The 19,477-nt window shown below is 41.6% G+C and overlaps 1 protein-coding gene across 6 annotated transcripts in view; it reads left to right on the top strand.

Annotated features, from left to right (window-relative positions):
* Positions 1-19,477, top strand: part of bnc2 (basonuclin zinc finger protein 2) — a 176,941-nt gene that overhangs the window by 109,153 nt on the left and 48,311 nt on the right. The window contains exon 1 of one of the 6 annotated variants that reach the window (XM_023960194.2): positions 15,886-16,083. The exons of the other annotated variants lie outside the window; for them this stretch is intronic. Coding sequence (XP_023815962.1) covers positions 16,072-16,083 — 12 coding nt within the window. The 5' untranslated portion in view covers positions 15,886-16,071. Of the gene's footprint in view, positions 1-15,885; positions 16,084-19,477 lie in introns of those variants that run through there. 6 annotated transcript variants of the gene reach the window in all.

Raw genomic sequence — 19,477 nt, 5'->3', positions numbered from 1 at the left:
AGTGGCCTATAGTCCAAAATAATTTCTAATTTACCAAACCAGGTTTTTTGTATTTGTTTTTACTGGCTTCTTCTTCAGCTTTAGTGCAGAAAATAAACAACCTCACTATGTGTCATTTAACATTAAATCATTAACACCTCGCCATCCCTGAGCAGGGGTCTTCATCACTACCTTTATGCATTTGAGATGTTGCTCATCTTTAATAGATAGATCGAAGTCGCTCCCCTCTTTCTTTACTCCTCTGTATCTTGGCTCCTTGAGAGGGAGCATAAATATTTGAGAGGGAAGCAGTTCAAAAGTGGGGCAAAAGGGGCGTTTAGCGTAGCCATTTGGAAACACAAATGTGAAATGAGAGACTGTGAGGAGTGAAGGAGGGATGAAAGAAACGGCGCGAGATCATGATTTCATAATTTTCATTTTCTGTTCCTTTCAGAGGTTGAATAAACATGTTCAAATGCAACTCGCTTTCCATTCACTCGTACACACACACTCACACACGTTCACTAGATTTCCATAAAATATTAAAGGAGGTGTTTCCTGTAATTATAGCACTGTTTGCCTCTGACTCAAAGCCTGATCTGTAATTAAACAGGATTGCACACGCTTGTGCCAAGGTAAGCCACGCACAAACACACCTCTTAACCCCCAAAATTCTACATCCCAATCGCCACGCAAATACACAAACTGCAAACTGAGCACAACTTTTGAGAAGATTGCTGGAATTTATACTCCTGCAACACTTGCTCACACCCTCAATGGGCTCATTCACACCGAGGCTTTCGCAAACACACATCCTTCACCTCCTCACACACATTTTTATCTAATTCCCACAAGGAGAAGAAAATCAGGAGTCTGTAAAGTACTATCTTTTCCAGACACTCTATTGTGACGTTATCCCTAGTTGCTATCCATATATTGATCCACCTCCTTTTTCCCTCTTTCTAATTCTCTCTCATCCTGCCACCCTTCACCCACCTATCCCTTATCTAATCTGGCTGTGCCACTAATGGCAGCCATTCCAAGCCACGAACAAGTGCCATAATGTGCTCTGGTAAGAAGTCATGACGTGAAATGACCCCATTGATTGGCCTGCATCCCCACTGACAAAAAGAGGTGGCGGCAGTCACTTATTACTGTTAATGAGCTGTGGGACCATCCCAAAGTGGCATGTCGAACATGCACATTTGCAGGAGTGCATGCATGTGCTTTCATATGGATGCATTTGTGCTTCGTATAATTTTCGGGCATTACTCCACCTGTCTGTGTCTCGCCACATTCCTGCTCGTTAGTGATGGGAGATCCCACCGTGTGGGCAAGTGACGAGCTTTTAATGGCTGCCACTTGGCATTGTCTTGTCTGTTTTTTTGATGACTCGTGCATCTGTTCCCATTTTAGCATCTGTTGTACACACCTGGGGTTCTGTGATGAACAAAGCAAAATGCAGACACTTAGTGTAACAAATGATACCGGCTTTTAGAGCTCTTTGAGGAAACCTGGTTGGTCAGCCTATGTGTAAGCTGTGGAGCAGGAGCTTTAGTGGAAAAACAGTCAGAACAAAATTGGAAAGTTTGGTGGGAAACCAGTCAGTGTTGAGGCCACAAGCACGGTTTATCCACTTTTTGTACACAGCCACTGTACATTTGTCAAGCTGGCAGCACCTTCCTGTACTAATCCATGGGATGCAACCAATCAGCCACAGTGCATGTGCGACACATGTTTTTTTATTCAATCTTCTTGACTTTTCATGTTCCGCCATCACCAGAACGCTTCCTGCTATTTTCTTCCCAGCTCTGTACAAACGAATAACAGATGTTAAAATCTGGAACAGGCTCTCCCGCTCCCTTTCCTCTCGTCCTGTGCTGTGACTAGCCTGTGACAACCTTTGCACTCGCTCCTCTTTTCCTCCTCTTTCATTTTCCCGAAGGCTGCCCATCCCTTGTCTGCTATGTGGGGACAAGATGCTGCACCCAATTTTCCACCCAATGTCTGATTTAAAGATGTTTGCTGGGGTCTGCATACGTGTAAACAAGCATGTGTGCACAGCTGTTGGCCCCCCAACAATGTGGTCAGTCAACGATCAATCCATGTTAACAGCAAAAAAAAAAATCCTGCCATTTACATAAAATAAAAATAAAAATGTCATTTTGAAAGCTAGTTTTAAACAGTGAAGAACAGTTTATTGTTTTTTAAGCACATGACTCAAATTAAAGATATGCTGTTATAATAAGATAAAGCTGTTTGTAATGGAGATGATTATTTTACTTTTCCTGTTAATTGGCTGCAGGGGTGGGCTGGTCACCATTCCACCATCGTGGTATGCTTATGTTTACAGTTTGTTATAGAGAATTAACCAACAGAAATCAGCCTTTCATACATGGTTTTTACCTCTGAGAGAACCTATTCTCTGCTGTCTGTTTGCTTAGATCTTCCCATAAAAGTAAATGATTAAACTCCCATTCACACATTTTCTTATTAATAAGACCGTCAAAAAATAAAAAGTCAATGGTATTTCGTTACTGCATGCTTGAGAAATTGTATTTATGAAAAGCTGTGGCTAAAATGCAGGATATAGTGAGGTGTCTGGGAAGAGTCAATATTTTCATATGTAAGCCTGTGAAATTAATGACCTAATATCTGCAATGGAGAAGCTTGTTTTAAAGAGATAATCCTGCCTGTGCTTCTTCGTAAAATGGGACCAAAGAATCAATGAAGGTTTAGGCTCTGGGAAATTACCAGAGCATATGCACACACTTACCGTGCATGAACGCACACAAAGGTCGAGCAACTTGCACACACGCAGTTTTGCAATTCTGAGAGAGGAAAATTATTTACTTGATCTCCTTAACTGACCGGTATGAGTCTAAATCTATAATTAAATTTGGTGTGAAATAAAAAGCATTCATCGACAGTTGGCACTTCTTAAAATCACCAATCAGTTCTTGAATGTAATCCAGAGGGCAAATGAGGTAGGGAATTGTACCTCTACGCCATGAGAACACGTGCTAAAGGAGGAATTTCTACTTTACTGCAGTTAAATAAATCTACACTTTGACATTTTCCTGTAGAACAATTTTCCTTTTTTTTTAAAGAGCACTTTTTATTTAACTTAGTGCAAGTTATGTGTGTCTAACCCTGTCCAAGCTTATTGATTACAATAGCAGGAAAGACAAAGACTCTTTGTGTTCACCTAAAGAGCTGTAGTTTCCTGCGCACACACATTGACACACTCGCACGCTCAGAATTAAAATGTCATTACTTTGCTGGAACGGAGGAGCTCAACAAGACAGAGGAGACAGTAGAAAGGAGAAAAAGAGAGCGCAAAATGGCACTTAACATTTTCATTATCTAAATGAATGAAAATCCCATCAATGATGCTTCACATCTGTCTGAAAACTAGCTGATAATTATCAAAGGAAGATTTGTGTGCGCTTCGAGGAAAGATATCTTTGTCTGACACCAGCTTTTTCTGGACTCCAAACTTTGATTCACCAAATAGTTAAGAGAACTAACTTCTCATATTGAAAACTATATTAATGTAAAGCAAAATATTACAGTATTGCAGCACCACACTCATGCAACATGAGTCCCAACTCCTTTGTGCCATATTTTGGTATGGGAGAAGGCGGACTGGGAAAAATAGACAGACCAGAGACGTAGGGGGCATGTAGAGGACAATCGTTAGACTACACGGAAGGAGGAGTCAGGAAAAGCTGCTGTGTGTTGGAAGAACCAAGAAGCTCAGAGGTCCCAGAGCATCTGGCAACACGTCGCGGGGAGCCACGGTCCTTGTCATTAATAGTGATGAAATCATTTAAGTCATCAGGACTAAACGAGCCAGTTAAGAGACACTCAACGCTGCACTTCTGTCTAGAGACAGAGTCGTCTGTGTGCCCCACTGGCACTGACACAGAGACAAATAGATGTGTGCATGTGTGGTAGGAGCAGGCAGGGTGAAGAAAGTGCATGAACGGTAGAGATCTACAGTAAGTGTTGTTTTTATGCAGCCGTGTTTTGAGTTTCCAAAGCTTCTGCAGGGTGAAGTTATTTGAAAATAACTGAATTGTATCTCTTGAATTAAAGCGAATGGCTTAAAGTTTAAAGGAATTTTTTTTTATTATTATTTTAAAGTTGCTTCAAATTAATTATATTGCACAACTTTTTCTCAGAAATTCAAATAGCACTGATTTAACCAAAGAATATATTAAGTGTCCACAATACTTAAAGCCAACGACTTTATTGCAAGAACATGCACTTTCATTATTTTGGTGTTAAATTTGTTTTCTAATTACAACTAGGAAGATAACATGCCTACAAAAACACAGAAAACTCGACAATAAATAACAAAAAATGCTTAAAGGACACTCAAACGTAACTGCCAATCTGCTCCAACCCTCAGAACAGCAACGACAAACGTGTATCCAAGCACTTCCTGTGTCTTCAATTCTTCATTGTCGGTGCACCACTGCAGCAAGTAAATACATCATATTTTTTCTATTGCCACTATAATATGAACATAAAGTTAAAAAAGGGGGAAAAAAGTTGTTTATTATTGGTGCGCCACAATTTACAAGAGATGTACAATCATTAGAGCTGCAGCCAGTGAATAACCAAACCACTGGCTAAATCTGCCATGAAATGCTAGACTGCTGCAATAAAATCTAAGCATCTACACCAAACTGGAAACAGATGAACCCTGTAAAGGATACACTGTTCTTTTTTATTTCCCTTTTGCTTCCTACATTATCTTATAGTATTGCTTCTTTTTTTCTTTGCATAATCACAGTACATGTGTTGATCTACTGAATGCTTAATGCACAGCATTTGCAGATGGTAATGCACATGCTGATGTGTGTATCATATTATGGGCTGCACAAGTTCTGAGGCCACAACGGAAATCCATTGCCAACAACAGCACGGCTATTGGCAAGGAGCCATACCACCCCAGAGAATTATGGAGAAGGGTTTAAAAACCAGAGATGGAGTCTAAGAGGCTAACATCTAGAAGGGGGTGGGGGGGGGGGGTTGTCACTGTGTTACACTTAATCTGGTGTCCAGTTATTCATCAGGAAACTGTCAAATGCCTTCCCAGAATTTCTCCAAAACATGTTTTCATCTCGTGCTTCAGGCAGCTCCTGACCAGCAAGGTGTGCTGCTGTCATTTAAAGCCACTGATACCGAGCATTACGTTGATGTAGAGCAGAGAACCACAGATTTATAGACTACATTAGGAGTCAGATGAGAACATTATGGTGTTGGTTGTGAGTTAGGTCATGGGCTCTGTGCCTTGTTTGCTCCTGGGGCAGGGTTGTGATATCGCCTTACTTCCTCATGGCCCTCACTCAGATGGGACAAGTGTGCTTTTTCCATCATAGCCCCAGACGACTTTTTTCGACGATGTTGGCTTTCTTGCTGCATAACGATACTTGATTGCTGCAAGGTCATGCGAGATGGCTGGTTACACTACGCAGATGCAGAATGGTGACTGGTTTATTAGCTTCATAGACATAAACAATGTGCTGTTTTTGCTTTTGCAAAGCCGACTAAAGTGACCGTGCGGTCCATTGAGATCACGGCTCGTACTTTCAGTCATTTATTTCAGTCAGTGTAACAATTTCAGTCGCTAACAATGTGGAATGTTAGTAAAAAGCCAGACAGTGCCTCGATTATCACTACCACTGCCCTTTCCCCCTCTCTCCTTTGTCTTGTCATCCTATTCTTCCTCCTTTTTTTCCCCTTGCCTTCCGTCAGTGGCCTTGCTGTTTATTGACAGAGCAGTACATTCTAGACATATCTGGGGGATTAAGTTGCAAATTTAAGCAATGAGAAAATCAATGGGTTCCTCTTTTAATTCATGAGAAAGGCTGTCACTGTGAAAAAACAGCAGGGCGATGTGGCTGCTTAGATCACATTCATCTGGGGAGAAGCAGAGGAGGAGGAGGAAGAAGAGGAGGAGGAGGAGGACAGCATCCGTTAAATCTCTCCATCAAATGAGGGCAGAGCTAAAGGTGGTTAGCTTGAGATAAATCCTCAAAAGGGGGGGAAAAAAAGGTCTTTTGTTTCTACGTTTATCCGTGTCTTTAATGACGGAGCTCTGACTGAGGTAAAAAAGATTATTTAAAAGAGCTGCATTGCTAGTTTTTTCCAGATTTTAGCATTTGAACATTTAAAACAACATGTTATGAACAAAACAAGTAATAGCGAAGAATTACCCATTCACACCTCCCAGCTCTTGAACGTCAGCCATCTTTGGCAAATAGTCAAGAAAGTCATCAGATGCAGCGAATGTTTTACAACTCCTCTAAACCAGTCATGTTCATTCCAAGGATACAACTACAGTATGTTAAAGTGTATCCCCTGCTGACTCAAAGGAATTTGATTTTTTTTAATGAACAGCTCAATATCCAATTCATTAAAGTGGCTGTTTTATTTGATGCACTTTCCTTACTCCAGCTGAACCCGGAGAGCAAGCCTTGGGGATGAGGGCAGATGGAGTCCTGGCGAAGGATGTCCAGTTTCTCGCTCCGTAAATGTGTCTATGTGGCCTTTAGAGAGAGACTTGTGGACTCGGGCGGATTGTGACTCTCCTCGGCAGAGGCTGAGATCAGGAGTTTTACTCTCTCTGGCTGCCGAACAATAGGGGATGTAATTGGCTCTCCTTCATCATTAGAGGCAGGCCGAGAGGCAAACCTAACAACTGGTGTGGGGCCATCCACCAGAGCTTTCTAGAGCTCTCTGAACATCCATCTGCCATGGAAAACAACTCACATTGAGAGTCGTGTTAAGCTTTAGTGTCGTATCAAAAATGTCACCCGTGGCGCTGCTTTGTGCGTACTGTAATTACAGTTTCTCTTTCATTTAGTGAAGTGAATGTGCACTCTGAAATCTCCTTGTGCGACATATGAAGCTAAAGACAAATTTAGGAAGAAAAAATAGGTAAAAAGATGGACATACATAACCTACAGCAGTTTGGAGGCCCTGAGGAGAAAACGCATACAGGGGAAAGGGTCAGACCAGGAGGGGAAGGAGTTCCTTAGCATGGGCCTGAGGGCTGGTTGGGGATGTGTCAGGTGCGTGAGCTGCGCTCTGTGCCGTGCAGTGTTGTTGTTGTTACACCGAGGGCAGAGCCACAAGTCCGAAAGTATTGATTTCCAGCCTTGTCAAAAGGCAAAGAACTGTCATGTGGAGAGCCCTGACCTTGGTACACATACTAAGACAACTATTCCCCTCGGCCCCCTGCGGCACGGATAGGAGAGAAGAGAGGAGCGAGAAATATCAGCATTGAGCAGCAAACAACAACCAGAAACCAAGTCTCCTGCAGGGGGTGAGAAGGAAGAGCAGAGGGGAGGAGGGGGGGGGTTGAAAGAAAAAGACAAAGAAGGTAAGGGAAAGGAGGTGATAAAAGTAGGAACAGGAAGCAAGACAGAGAGACGAGTGGAGTTAACAGTCAAAGCCAGGACCAGTTCCCCTGAGTTGTCAGTGGGCAGCCCAGCGTCTAGTTATCACGCTGTTTGAAATGACAATGGCTTGACTTGTATTTTCCTCCCGAGACCTGTTTCAGATCTATAAACCGGAGGGGTGGGTGGGTGGATACCAGAAACAAGAAAAGGCTGGTCAGATATAGAAACGGAACAAGCAGGTCCTGGCAGAAGCCTGACAAAAAAGAAAAGAGACGCAGAAGGAGTAAGAGATTGGTTCCTTCTGTTTCTGTATCGCTCATGTACTTGAAGCCTTTGAGATCTACAGAGAGGACGGAAGAAAAGAAAAAATCAAGCAGCAGCTCCAGTGAAATGTTTTTCATGTGGAAGCTCCAGGATCTGACAACAAGGAAGAGCTCCCTGTCACCTGCAGCTACACGGCAGGGCTCATCCCAGATTGCTGCGGAGCGCTCCGAGCGGGGAGACAGACGGAGGAAACAGCCTACAAAGAGCTCTCCCTGGGTTAGATTAAGGTGACAGACACTTAAGAGACCCAGCTTTAGTCACACATCTCTTGCCTCAGATCAGGGTCTTTTGCTAACAAGCTCAGTAACAAGTTCCCTCTCTCATCCATGGAAGCTTCTGAATAAAGGCCACTTTTTCATGATGAAGAGTTCTGCATAGAGTTGTAAGGGAATCTGTGCACAAAGTCTCTTTTTAGCGAGTCTGTAAGAACTGCACTCCTAATTGAATTAGCTGGCTTATTAGTGTTTGACATTGTAAGCTTGGCCATAAGTGAAGAAGTGGGGACTTGGGGAGTGGATTTAAAGAGCAGTGTTGGTTTTGGTTCTAATTTTACACTCTCTTGACACACATTATTCCCTTTGTAGCTGCAGTTACGCCCCCATATAGAAATGCTAATAATACGCGCGCAGGCTGGTTTTAGCGGCTGCCAAACCAAGGAAGCTCAGTCATCTCATAAGCCATTGGCTACAGCCTTGTCCAGTCCCATCAGTGATGGAGACTCATCATTTATGGATAAAGTAGGAATAGGGAAGTGGGTATAATTAAAAAAAGACCATTCATTAGAAGAAAAACTATGTTATTAGGCTAAAAAAAAATCAAAAGAAACAGGATTATTGTCCTATTTGAAGATAAGAATATGCAACATTCTTTATCCTCTTACTCTCAATCCTCTTATTTGAACTGGTTTTGAAGAAATAAAGATTAATCACACCTTTAGCTATAAAACAGTTTAGTAGCCTTGATGATGACTCCTGCATGTGATTCTGCCTTAATTTGACCAAAAATAATTGCTAATTACGCTTGCTTGTGTTATTTTATTGTTAAATCCAAGGGCTTATGCAGAGTTAACTCAGGAAAAAAAAGGAATCTTTGATCAAGAGCAACAACATTCAGTTTTTATGAGTCTGTGCAAATGCGCGCACACACAAGCGAAATGAATGTGTCTTTACCTGCTCAGTCCGCACTGTAAAAACTACTGTCTCTAACCGCATAAATCCTATTTAGATTATATAAAGTACATAACACATTTTGGATGGGACATGGCAATCTAACTAAACTATCACTTGTCTTTTTCTTGTCAAGACCCGACTCTGCTTTTAAAAGTGCTAAATTGCTCACTTTTAAAATTATATATAGTAAAAATGAGCATTACAAAAAGATATAATTCAATAAATTAATTTAAACTGGGGAAATTTAGATTTTTTTCAAAGAAAATTGCATAAATGTTCATATTCAGATTACACGTGCAGGACACGTGTATTCACCTACAGGTAAAAACAGACCAAATAAAGAAATTAAAAATGCATCCAGTGCAAGACTTTGGGTTTAAAGCAAGAACATGGTTGTGTCTTTTAAATTAGGATTAAATTCAGTTAAAATGCTTGAATTTGTACAAAAAAATGAATAAACAAGGACAGATTTTGCCCCCAAAAAACTGCTTCTTTACCCACAAAATGATCTCTCTTTGGATATAAATGAGAGCAACCCTTTGAGGCCAGCCGGCCTGTCTGCTACTGTAGGTGCCAGAGGGAACCCTGACAGGCAAATGCACTGACTGACATTTGATGATCTTGGGGACAGGTGGTCAAAGTGAAACTGGCCGTTCTTCACATTTCACACAAGCTTTCAAGTACCAGCATGCCAAGAGAGAAATCCGCCGCTCATAAATCCAGCAGAGAAACATACTGGGCTGTACTCTGAATGGTGTCAACAGGTATGATGAAACACGGGGAGCATTCAGGTTAAACAGCTTGATGACATAATAGCAGCTCTTGTTTCCTCACATGAGACAGCAATTTGGGATGATGAATGTATTGTTGGATGGAGAATTCCAAAATATAATTCTTGCAAGTGATAAATAGAAAAAACTATTGAATGAATGTATGACAAATTTTTTTAACCCTTTGATGCTTATTGATGCAATCAAACCACTTTGGCTCCAAAACGTAGCTTAAATTTAGCATCTATAAAAGCACAAACACTTGATTTGTTTTCACAGTCATCAAGGGGTTAAAACATTTTAGTTATGTATCTTTTGTGGAAGGGCTTTTCTTTAATGTTTTTGTTCAAAATATCAAGCATGTCAACATTTTGTTATTTTGTCTGAATTTCATTTCTTGATCAAACTATTTCTTTCCTGCATTTCCCTGGTGATGTACACATTAGTCTTATCCCGGCATTTCACCTGGGGATACATAGGGCCCATAAATATGGAAGGCACCTTACCCTGTAGCTTCTTAATGAGCTTGCGTGTGTGTTAGTGTCTGGGTGGCGTGCCGTTTGGTGTGTCGCACCACGTCCCCGCTGTTTGTTTACTCACTCCGACAAAGATACACTCGCTCAATGATGGTGCTCAGCACCTCTGCCTGTAAGTGCCAAAAGAGCGGGCTCCGGCTCCTCCTGTAAATAATGCATCTGCCAGCGTCGTGCAGCTCGCAGGCGCCAGTTGTCTGGGGCTGTTTGGCACCCTGATAAATCTAAAAGGCGACCTGTCGCTCTGCATTTACCGCTATTTTTGTGTGTTTGTTTGGAAAAGTGCGATTGTCACTAGCAGGCGGGCTTCAATAGCTCCATGCTGTGTGAAAATGGTGCATTATTTGTACACACGCTGCTGCCCCTGAGGCTGCATGGACCCTGCGAGTCCCCCGTGGCTGCACTGATGCCAGCACGTGCGCAACCGCGGCGAAGGTCCCCATGGAGAGGAAGTGGGCCATTAGTACAGTCCTTGCCCCGCCATTTTATTCCACTTCAGTACACATTACAGAGGGCCGCCCTTTACAAACTATCTAACACATACTAATTAGTCTAGCGACAGAGACGATTTTTTCCTTTGCTGATGGAGAATCTGTACAACTACAAAGCTGGGCAAAAAAGAAAAAAGCCCTGGACTCATACTGCATTAAAATCTCTCTTTTGCTTTAAAAAAAAGTGTGTCATGTTATAGGCCGGTCTCCCTATTTAATAGTGCTGTGAAAACATAACTGATGGAACCATTTCATAAAGGAAAAAAAGGGTAGTTTTATTTGTTTGAAAAAGAAATAAACCTCCTGGCTTTAAAGTAGTTTGGATATACAGTTAAAAGTCCTTTTTTCTTTTCTTACATGACTGGCCTAACGTTATAGATTAGCTTGTCGAGCCGTCTTCTCTCCTACCAACTCGCCTCTCATGCAACATCTTCATTTTCTGGAAACAAGAACAACCACAGGCTTAATGAAACTTAATGATGATAGTCATAACACAACAATAATCCACTGGTCTGGAAAACTAATCAATGCGTCTTCTCTCCTTCCACTAATGACCTGTGAAAACAAAGCAATAAAAAGGCGGTGTGTGTTTATTTTGGGCTAAGCAACAGGCTGATAGCACCGGTGGGTTGATTAGTGTAAAGAAAAGACAAGATGGTCACACAGATTAAGGCTCACACAAAGCTGGTGTCATCACATGATGTGACGGAAAAAGTCTGTGAATCTAAAGGGCTTCTTTAAGTTATTTATGATTTTTAAGATTAATTTTTTTTTATTACAAGTGTCCTTCTGTTCTGTGTGACTTAAGTAATGGGGTGTGCAGAAATTTTATTTTGTTTTATTATGCATTTTTAGCTGATTCCTTCCAGCCTGTGGCTGTTTAGTGGAAAAAACTGCGAATGCAGCTTCAGGACTCAACTTCACCCGACACAGTTGGGTCAATTTCTTTGTGGGAGAATTCCAAAAAACAATTCAGGCCCACTTTTGAACAAAGTCCTGCTTTTTTTCAGGCCTATTGTTTTTAAAGGAGAAACTAAATCAAGAAAAAGCAAAAACTAAGGACATAATATTGTATGTACTGTGGCTCTTTTATTCCCACATTCCCTTGCTTCCTGTTTCAGTTTTGATCAGCAGCTAAATCATTTCTTGAACCCATCAACTGCAGCAAATAGTTCTTATTTTGTGTAAATAGATCATACATTTTGCAGCAGGGTTATTCTTCAAAAAAAAAAAAAAATTCAAATTCTTTATAAAGTTTTGTGATAGATGTACTTTGTATTCCCTGGTCAGAGCATAGGATTGCCTTAACACAAAACACACTTCATGTGTCAGCTTCAGGGATCACTGTCAGGTGGATTACATGGAATGATGGGGTGATGTGTCTTTTTTTTTTCATCAGGCTTGCCAGAGAGCCTGGTGTCCTGATTAAAAATTTCAGCTCCACTGCCTTTCTAATTAATTAGCGGGGCCACTCAAAGGATCGCTGCGGACCAATTAGTCTCTAGCAAGCCGATGATGCTTATCGCTACTGCATCACCATACAGCTGTCGCTCCCTGCTCCGAGGACGGCTGGGGATGGACCCTCTAGGTGCTCTCGCAGGTTCAAACATGCATGTGTGTGTAATTCACCAGATGCACAGAGAGAAGGAGAGAAATATGCAGACACAATCGGCAAAAAGAGATTAAAATCTGCAATCAAATTAAAGTTAGATAAACTCTAACATACTTAAAGAGCAATTGCATTTTGAGGGGTGAAAAAATAACAGCAGATAAAATGCTTTTTGAGCTCTGACAGTGAGTTGGTCCTGCATGCTGACCACAGGGCTGGGCGGGGAAGTGTCTGCAGTTCTTTGGAGAGGTGGCTGAGTTTGCTGACTTTGTGAGAATGGACTAGTTATAAAACCAAGGCAGCTCATTTCCACTTCAAAAAGGTCGTCTGAAACATGGCATCAGCAGGCCTCTGTTGCAGTCGCTGGTTGTACACGTGTCTGTGCAGACTAATACATGCGTATGCACGCGCACACACACACACACACACCCTCCATCTGATCATCCCACATTTACTAATATTCCTAACGTCTCCTCATCGCCTTTTTACCCGGAGTTTACTATTTATGCATACTTGAGGAAAATGAGCTGATATAGTTTTTCTGCAAGACTGAAAAACAGCCAATAGCTAAAAAAAAAAAAAAAAAAAACACTTCAAAGCCCCCAGTCGTGGTGAGTACGCACTAATGAACACATCACACACTTCACACACACAAACACATAAGTTTGGTTACTGAGTGGACTGAAGATTGGCATGTTTGAGAATAAGAAAATGTGTGCGGGTGCACTTCCAAAGCGCAGACACAAACTAACACCAGTCACTTTGCAACTACAACAGTCAGCACCATTGTGGCTGATTAGTATGAGGAGAGGCGATGAATATTAGAGAAGGACTCTGAAGAGCTGCAGATGAAATGTGGAGACGACGTCAAAGCATTTTGCTTCTGTTTCGTTCATTAGCTCTAAATCAGGCCACTGACGGTCTGTCCGCAATCACACAAAGACAAAACTGCACAAACAACACTGCTGGAAATAGTTGTAGTTATTAGATCGGCATGTCTGACATTTTGTCGACATAAGTAATTAATTTAGCCTTTCTATTAGGAAAGTCCAAAGAGCCCAATTAACATAGCTAATATTGCTGCATCGTGTAAAAAAAAAGCATCTTTTTTTTTAATACAGAGGGAATATTTAAATGACTTGCCTTCATTATTCAAATGTACAAGCAAAGTCATCACAGGGGAAGGAGACAAGATGGGATTCCGAGTGGTAGGAACAGGAAAATGATAATCAATCTTTTAATTGTGCAAAGCAAAAGAGCATATGAGCCTCTCTTTGGGTTTTCAGGAGTCATTGAATAGCTGAAGGTCTACTGACATTTTTCTTTCTTCTAGACAGCAGCTTCGATGTACTTTTGTTTTCACTGAGCACCATGTTGTGCTCATAATGTTTAAAATTATTTTGAAAAAAAACAACATTTTTTTGTGGGTGACAGTCTAATCATCTTTAGGCTATTTTCAAAGGATTCCCAGTGTTCTTTTAATTATGATTATGCTGTTATTAGGCAAAATCAGTATATAATCAGTTTCTGTAGAGTGGCAGCGAAATTCACCTCTAAGTCGTGGGTTGGACTGTCCCAATCCTCTCCCGTTAGCTTACAGCCCCTCACACCCGCAACCTAACATTAGCGGTGCAACAGAAATGGTGAGCCAACCAGCTGTACAATTTTGAGCCAGATGCCAGCTTGGATGAGGATGTCTACAAGCCTCCCAGCATAGGTACTATGTGACGCCTACAAGCTTATTTTATTATTCCTTCATCTATTCCTGATTTACAATTTGAATAAAGAAATATGTAAAAAACAACATTTTGAGCTAAATTATCTTCATCTATGTCCTCTATCATGAGAAAATGGCACAACATGATGCTAAAAACACCTCTAAGTTTAGCCTACAGACATGCAGAATTTTAAATTTTTCAGCTCATAAGCTCATACAGGAAGGAAGTCCCACAACTCTGGAAGCAGCCCACCCAACACTCAAAATCCAACAAGAATACATTCATAGAATAAAAACCTAAAGGTCAGCTGCAAGTGAAAGAAACCTTTTCGAGTTGATTTGAATTTTTAAGTACGTGTTTTAAGGACGTGTTTTTCTGTTTTCACATCAGTACCGGGGCTTGTTTTGTAGCTAACTGAGAGGGCCCCACTACTGCTCTTGGCTCCAATCTCCCACTCGGATAGCTATAACAAAGTCAATATTACAAAGAGGTAACACATGTCGAGGTTTGCTCCAGCCCCGCCTGGTCCTGTGATCCTGTATTTGAACACACATACATGGTGTAACCTTCTGTGCTAGAAAGCTTACCTCCAAGAAGAAAAATGCATCAGCATTTTTTTTTTTTGTTGCTAATTTGTCCTCTGTTGATGCTGGTATGTTGGCTCTCCTCACGTGTGAAATTGTTCATGTATGACTGAGGTAGTGTGACCCCAGAGCGGTATTTCGGATGAATTAAATAGCGGCATTCGTTCATATGAATTTTGCCTAAATGTGTGTGTGTGTGTGTGTGTGTGTTGTGTGAGGGACAGTTTGTTTTGTTTTTCCCTTACTTCAGCACATCTGAGAGAGCTTTTCTGGAACTCCTGAGCCTTGTCCAAACAAAGATGGACGAATGTGAGGGAAGATGGGGGTGGGGGTGGAAATACGGGTGTGTGCATATGTGCGTGGAAGTGTGTGTGTTTGTGATTCTTCAAGTAAGCAGGGACTAGAAGGGCCTTGCGAAAAACCAAGAGGAGGGCTAGAAAACCGAGCCCCTGAGAAAGGCAGCTGGAAACACGAAGACTTGTGGTCTTTTTTCCTCCTCCTTGCCCCCCCCCCCCGACATACACTCTTCTTACTCCCTGGTCCAGCTGCACTCAGATGTGTCTGCATGCCCTCCCCCCCCTCCGAAACCTCATCACCCCTGCGCTCCCAAGCTCAATGCCACTGCCAAGAGGAGAGAGTGTCACAGCTGGTAATACTTACTGGCCATTTCACCGCGGTGAAGGCATGAGATTCATTAGGCCGCGTGTTTTGTGCTGAGTACCGGCCGTGTTATTGTTAGGATGTGGTAAAATTATAAATATGGTGGGGGCGAGGGGGGGATCGGAGGGAATCTAACTGAAAAGGTTGGAGCAGAATGAAGGAGGTGGAGGAAGAGGAGAAACATGCCACTCATTAACTCCTCTGCCACAGACTTGTTTCTCATGATTGGGTGGCAATAAAAAAGTCTGTCACAATTTGTCAAAGTTAACGACTCAAAGTCACAGCAGCACTCAAGGGCTGGAAGGCACGCAAGTAAATGCCGAATCAGTCGATGGCTTTATAATTGCCAAAAAAGTGAGGAATTTGTATTTAGTCAAATGAAACAGACTTCCTGCAAAAGAGTTTGTAATCCTCTTACTTTCTTTCCTTTCACCTGCTTGAGCTCTGCTGTATCTTCTATACGACCTGTGACTCTGAATCAATGTCTGTCCTCCACTTCAGGCTCTCTATCTGTGAACTTTGTAAGAAGCGATAAAGATTAAAGCAGTCAGAAAGTCTTTCCCGACTTTAAACTCGCATATTTAAAGGCACTCCTCATTCGCCTGTCTCATCGTGTGGCTCCAGGAGTCACACAGATGTCATTGCAGCGGTGTAAGCTGCTGGTTAAATAATCTATCCCTCCCCTCCATGTCCCTATCTTTTATTTGAGTCTTAATTCTCTGTGTCACACAAAATACTAATGGAAGACTCTGCTTTCCGTTGGACTGTTCTGTCTGAAGCGGGATCTACAAAACTGGATTGGGAGCAAATGTCGCTATGCTGGCTGAGGTAAAAAAAAAAAAAAAAGACAGAAAGAAAAGGTAGAGAAAAGGAAAATGCATAAATGTGTTTTTTTTCCTTGCATTTCCAATTTTTGACAATAATTTACAAGAATGATGTAAGTATGTGGTTTCAAATGACTACAATAGTGTAATTATCCCCGGTGCGGCGCAAAGGTTTAGTGTTACCACAGCTGTTGGCTGTTCGAGACCAGGTGTTTACAAGTAAACCGTCACCGCTGACATTTTGTTTGAACAAAGCTCTCATGAAAGAAACAAATATTATTGCCCATTCGTGTGTCTTGAAAACCAGCCAATCTGTCTGCTGTAGTTTCTCATTTGGAAAATAATAATACAACATAAAAAACCCAACAACAACAAAACACACACATAAATAAATTGGGGTTTGCTTGTGCTCTGCTCTGCTAGTGCGTTTTGCATAAAAATGGCAAAAGACAACAAAAAACTGTTGGGGAGATTAAATCTAGGAGCTCTTCCAAGATTTTTCTGGCTTGAAGCTGGTTTGAGAGTAGGAATTCAGTGCTTGTGTGCGTCTGTGTACACGAGTTTGCATGAGAGGGGATGTTGGAGAATGTGAGCGCATATAGTTCAAGAGGTTATGCAGCACTGGAGGTGGTTCTGGAGTCTCAACCAGTGCATTCTTGTGATGATTAAATGTCAATTTGGGGGAGTCTCTTCATTGCCGTCCTCCTGTTGCCATGATGCTGTCAAGATCTGCGCTCCTTGAGCCGCCATGTCTAATGCCTGCTGTGAAATTTCCCCTTGCAGAGAGAGGTCGGCAATAGCTCCAAGGTATTCTGAGTGGTGATGGGCCGGGAAGTACAGATCAGATAATCACAGTCCCTCTCTCCTCCTCCGCTCGTACCACCTTTACAAAAACACAGCATTTTCCTTTTCTCTTTCATTTCAAACCCTCTGCTTCTTTTCTCCTCTTTTCACTAGTCTCCCTCTACCAAACATGTGTCTGGTTGTGCAGTCACATCCGTCCTGCAAGCCTACAGGGAGGATCCAAGCGAGATGTTGGTGTACTATTTGCATTCTGTGAGGGCAATCAGTGGGCCAGCAAGTGCAGGTGTCAAGTGTAACACGGCCCAGTGCTTATCTGCAGCTGGACACTCCCTCTGATAGGCTGAAGGTCAGAGAAGATGTAGTATATATGGACAACAATGGGCTCTTTATTTTCCTTCCTGTTCTGCCCACACATGACCCGTGATAAGAAAGGATGTGCATAAAGACTAATAACAAAATTCATACTTTTCTGTAATGATGAAACAACATGTAGATAAGTTATGGGCTAACATTTATTCGTTTTGGGCAGGTAAACACTTAAGTGAAAGTGTCAAATGTGGAGAAAATCATATATATATATATATATATATATATATATATATATATATATATATATATATATATATATATATATATATATATATATATATATATTATTTGATTCGCTATGGGATTATTGCTTTATGTGAAAATATCACACCCAATTTATACAAAAATTTAATCGGTCCTATTATTTTGTTATTTCTAATTATAATTTCATTCTATTTTTTTGTTTTATTTTGAAAGGACTCAACGCTGCACATTCTGAAGAAAGAAAATGGGCCGTTTTAGCATCTTTTTTGCACAGCCTTTTCCCAACCTCCCTCTGCATCTCCACTTTCCTTGAAAAAAACCATTTCCACACCGTGCCAGCCTCCACCTGCCCCCACCCCACCCTTCTCCATCCCCTCATACTGCTCCCTTGCTGCTGTATCCCAGATCTCTGCGTTTTCACCAACTTTCCATTCGTTCTCCCCTCATCAAACCCTGCCTCCCTTTGCACCCAACTTTGAAGCAGACCCGTGTGTCTGTGGACCCAAAGGTCTGTCACTGGGCAGATGGTTTGATCTTTGGCTGGGGAAATGCTTTGAGGAGAGCTGAGAGGGGCCAAGGGTTTGGACTGGGGGGCCTGTGCATGCACCTGCTCTCTACCCGAAGGACAGAAGAAACTACTGCTCCCTTGATGCTTAGCTATTTGAACTCATAGTCTAGTCTTGTGTTACGCATGTCTCTCCATCTCTACCGGTTGCAGTAAGAGTATTGCTCTCCCCTTTTCCTTGGCTGCTTGGAAATATCAAAGCCAGCTGGGTCCTTTTTCTGTCCTTTTCATAAACAAGTGACTGTCCTCAAGTGCATGGACAGCTATTTATTGTGCAAGTCAGAGAGAGAGTTTCATCATTGATCTGGGTGGAAGCGATTGGCCCTCATCAAGCCCAGATTTATTTCTGTGACTGTCAGTTTATCAAGGGGGAATGTTGGAAGGTTTACTTGGATGTGAGCTGGATTTTGAAATATTCCCTAATGACTGTCCTGTCTGTGGATGTGCAGGAATCCAGGGGTGTGGACAAAACTAAAGCAGGAGTGTCTTCTGGGATGGCAGTGGACAATAGATGTCAGGGTTTTGTTGTTGCTATTAAAAGACACACTCCAATGAAAATATTGTTTTGGTGTTTTAATATGTTCTTTTGGCAATTTTCTGATGATGGAGGACACATATAAAGAAATTAGGATGAAAATTGCATGTCTTTATTCAAATTGTTGTAAAATCAGGAGCAGGCACAAACATGCAGTTGGAAAAAGCTTGTTAGCTTGATGCTACTACGGCAAGCCACAAGCTCCCTGCCCCGCTCCATTCTGATGCATCCACTCGCAGACAAATAGATAAGTGTAAATCTTTGTTTTCCTCATCTGAGCTGCCATCTGGTTTAAAACTGTACAGCCAGACAGTTCTGATAATGCTCATTGTTTTTATTACACAGATAATGTTAGGTTGGGGTTGTGATGGGCTGTAAGCTTGTGGAAGAGCATGTAGACAAATGAATGATGGGAAGGGGGCGGGCTTACTCCAAGCCAACAGTCCGACCCACAATTCAGAGATGAATTTCTTACGAACTACTGCCGCTCTGCAGAAAATGTGCCCTAAAAAACAACACAGGTTTTTAAATTTTTTTTATTTGAGCTTAAGACAGCATGATCTTAATCAAAAGACCTCTGGGAAAGCTTTTAAAATAGCTTTAAAGATTATTAGAGTGGGACTTTAATGTTTATAGGGGTCCAGACTAAAGATTTTTAATAAAAATGACAGCTTTTTTTTTTTAATCTGCAAGTTTATTTTGATGAGGTGGTCAAAGAAAGGACAAGACATTAAAAATGATAGATTGGATTTAAAATAATTGTCTGTCATTTGGGCATTAATCTGAATACAGTTAATCTCACCCCTACTGTGTGTTTGTAAATTCAACCGAAATCTTGATTTTCCCTGTTGTTGCAGCACTGAGGCCGCATTCTTTTTTCATTACAAGCAGGTGAAAGCAGAGTACAGCAAGCGGGACAAG

The sequence above is a fragment of the Oryzias latipes genome, assembly GCF_053564925.1.
Source record: "Oryzias latipes strain Hd-rR chromosome 1 unlocalized genomic scaffold, Olatipes_Hd-rR_3.1 chr1_Y".
NCBI classification, from domain to species: Eukaryota; Metazoa; Chordata; class Actinopteri; order Beloniformes; family Adrianichthyidae; genus Oryzias; species Oryzias latipes.
This window is presented reverse-complemented; position numbering and strand designations above follow the sequence as displayed.